The sequence below is a fragment of the Gavialis gangeticus genome, unplaced genomic scaffold (assembly GCF_001723915.1).
Source record: "Gavialis gangeticus isolate Ggan-Ray unplaced genomic scaffold, GavGan_comp1, whole genome shotgun sequence".
In the NCBI taxonomy this organism is placed as follows: domain Eukaryota; kingdom Metazoa; phylum Chordata; order Crocodylia; family Gavialidae; genus Gavialis; species Gavialis gangeticus.
The window spans coordinates 135011372-135011847 of record NW_017728992.1 but is presented as its reverse complement, the minus strand read 5'-3'; the positions used below and the strand labels follow the sequence as shown (position 1 = coordinate 135011847).

At 73.5% G+C, this 476-nt stretch overlaps 1 protein-coding gene across 1 annotated transcript in view; it reads right to left on the bottom strand.

Moving 5' to 3' along the window:
- The window catches only part of RDH10 (retinol dehydrogenase 10), a gene marked incomplete at its 5' end in the record, with an annotated part of 62864 nt that extends 62388 nt beyond the window's left edge, over positions 1 to 476 (bottom strand). The window contains one exon of the mRNA XM_019519145.1: positions 203 to 476. Coding sequence (XP_019374690.1) covers positions 203 to 476 — 274 coding nt within the window. The remainder of the gene's footprint in view (positions 1 to 202) is intronic.

Genomic DNA, 476 nt, shown 5'->3' with positions numbered 1-476 from the left:
CAGCCCTGGAGGCTCGGGGACCGCCCTGCTGGGGGCAGTGAAGGGGTAGGGCAAGGAGTCCTGGATGCTCGGCTCCAGCAGGAGCCAGCCCTCAAGGACAGCCCCACGGGGGAAGGGCCCCGGCCGCGCCTCCCGCCGCCCCGGCAGGGCCCCGCATGCAGGTGTCAGTAGTGACAGGGAAGCGGCCGGAGCGCGGCGGTACCTGGGCGGGAGGGCGGCTCGGCGAGCTGGCGGTACACGAGGCGCACCATGCCCGCCGTCTCCTCGTTGCTCTGCGCGTTGATGTCCCACAGCACCAGGCGCGCCCGGCGCCGGGCGAATTCGAGCGCGAAGAGGCGGCCCAGGCCGCCGCCTGCGCCCGTGATGAGGCACACCTGCCCCGCCACGCTCTTTTCCTTGGGCCGCACCAGCCAGCGCGCGGCCGCCAGCACGAACGCCCACAGCACGCGGAACGCCACTACGAAGAACTCCAGCGC